This window comes from Sinocyclocheilus anshuiensis, unplaced genomic scaffold (assembly GCF_001515605.1).
Source record: "Sinocyclocheilus anshuiensis isolate Anshui unplaced genomic scaffold, SAMN03320099.WGS_v1.1 scaffold23609, whole genome shotgun sequence".
Classification (NCBI taxonomy): Eukaryota; Metazoa; Chordata; class Actinopteri; order Cypriniformes; family Cyprinidae; genus Sinocyclocheilus; species Sinocyclocheilus anshuiensis.
This window is the reverse complement of record NW_015553925.1, coordinates 846-1,626: the sequence shown is the minus strand read 5'-3', so window position 1 is coordinate 1,626 and position 781 is coordinate 846. Positions and strand designations below refer to the sequence as shown.

Genomic DNA, 781 nt, shown 5'->3' with positions numbered 1-781 from the left:
ATACATAATATTTTATTAGAAATTTTTTTTTTTTTTTAGAAAAAAAAGTGACGATGATGATTTTGGTGCTGTTTATGTTTTTGGCTTCAGTGAGTTTAGATGACTTTGATGAAATGGGTTCAGTGATCTGTGTCTCTTGCCTCCATCAGGCGCTTGATGTCGATCGATCCCCTCTCTCTCTTCTGAGGAGCCGGTTTTTCCTCCACCTCTATCCCGAAATGCTCCGGGGGTCTCGCCTTTCGGCCCGGGTTCCGTCTCTCGACCTGAACCTCTGAAAACCGCCATTTCGAGGTGGACTGCTTCTTTTTCTTCTATTTGGGGCATAGAAAGACCATCATTAAAAAGTAAATGTAATTAAACTGGTTGGATATGAAGAGAAAGCAGAGCATTTTCTGGTATGTTCTGTGTAGGTGTTTGGTGCAGGGGATTGTGGGATCTCACCGTAGGTGTCGTTTTAGAAGGCAGTTCAGGCAAAGAACTCAAGTCTGCAAAAAGTTTTGCAAGCTGCAAGAAAATATTTTTTTTAAGTTAATGTAACATCCAAGATATTATAAAAAATAGATTAAAAATAAACTGAATACACATCAATATTATATTAAAAAGAATAAATGTTGCAAAATACGTCAATACTGATATGAATTAATGTTATATTAAATGTTACAAACATAAATATGTTATTTTAAATTATTATTATATTAAAAAATAAATAAATACTATTTTAAAACAAAATTAATTAAAGAAAATATACAATTATTATATTATCATTATTGATTGCAAATAT

The 781-nt window shown here is 32.4% G+C and overlaps 1 protein-coding gene across 1 annotated transcript in view; it reads right to left on the bottom strand.

Moving 5' to 3' along the window:
• Positions 1-119: 119 nt before the first annotated feature.
• Positions 120-781, bottom strand: part of LOC107668429 (cell division cycle-associated 7-like protein) — a gene marked incomplete at its 5' end in the record, with an annotated part of 1,504 nt that continues 842 nt past the window's right edge. Inside the window, 2 exons of the mRNA XM_016460295.1 lie at positions 120-311; positions 442-504. Coding sequence (XP_016315781.1) covers positions 120-311; positions 442-504 — 255 coding nt within the window. The remainder of the gene's footprint in view (positions 312-441; positions 505-781) is intronic.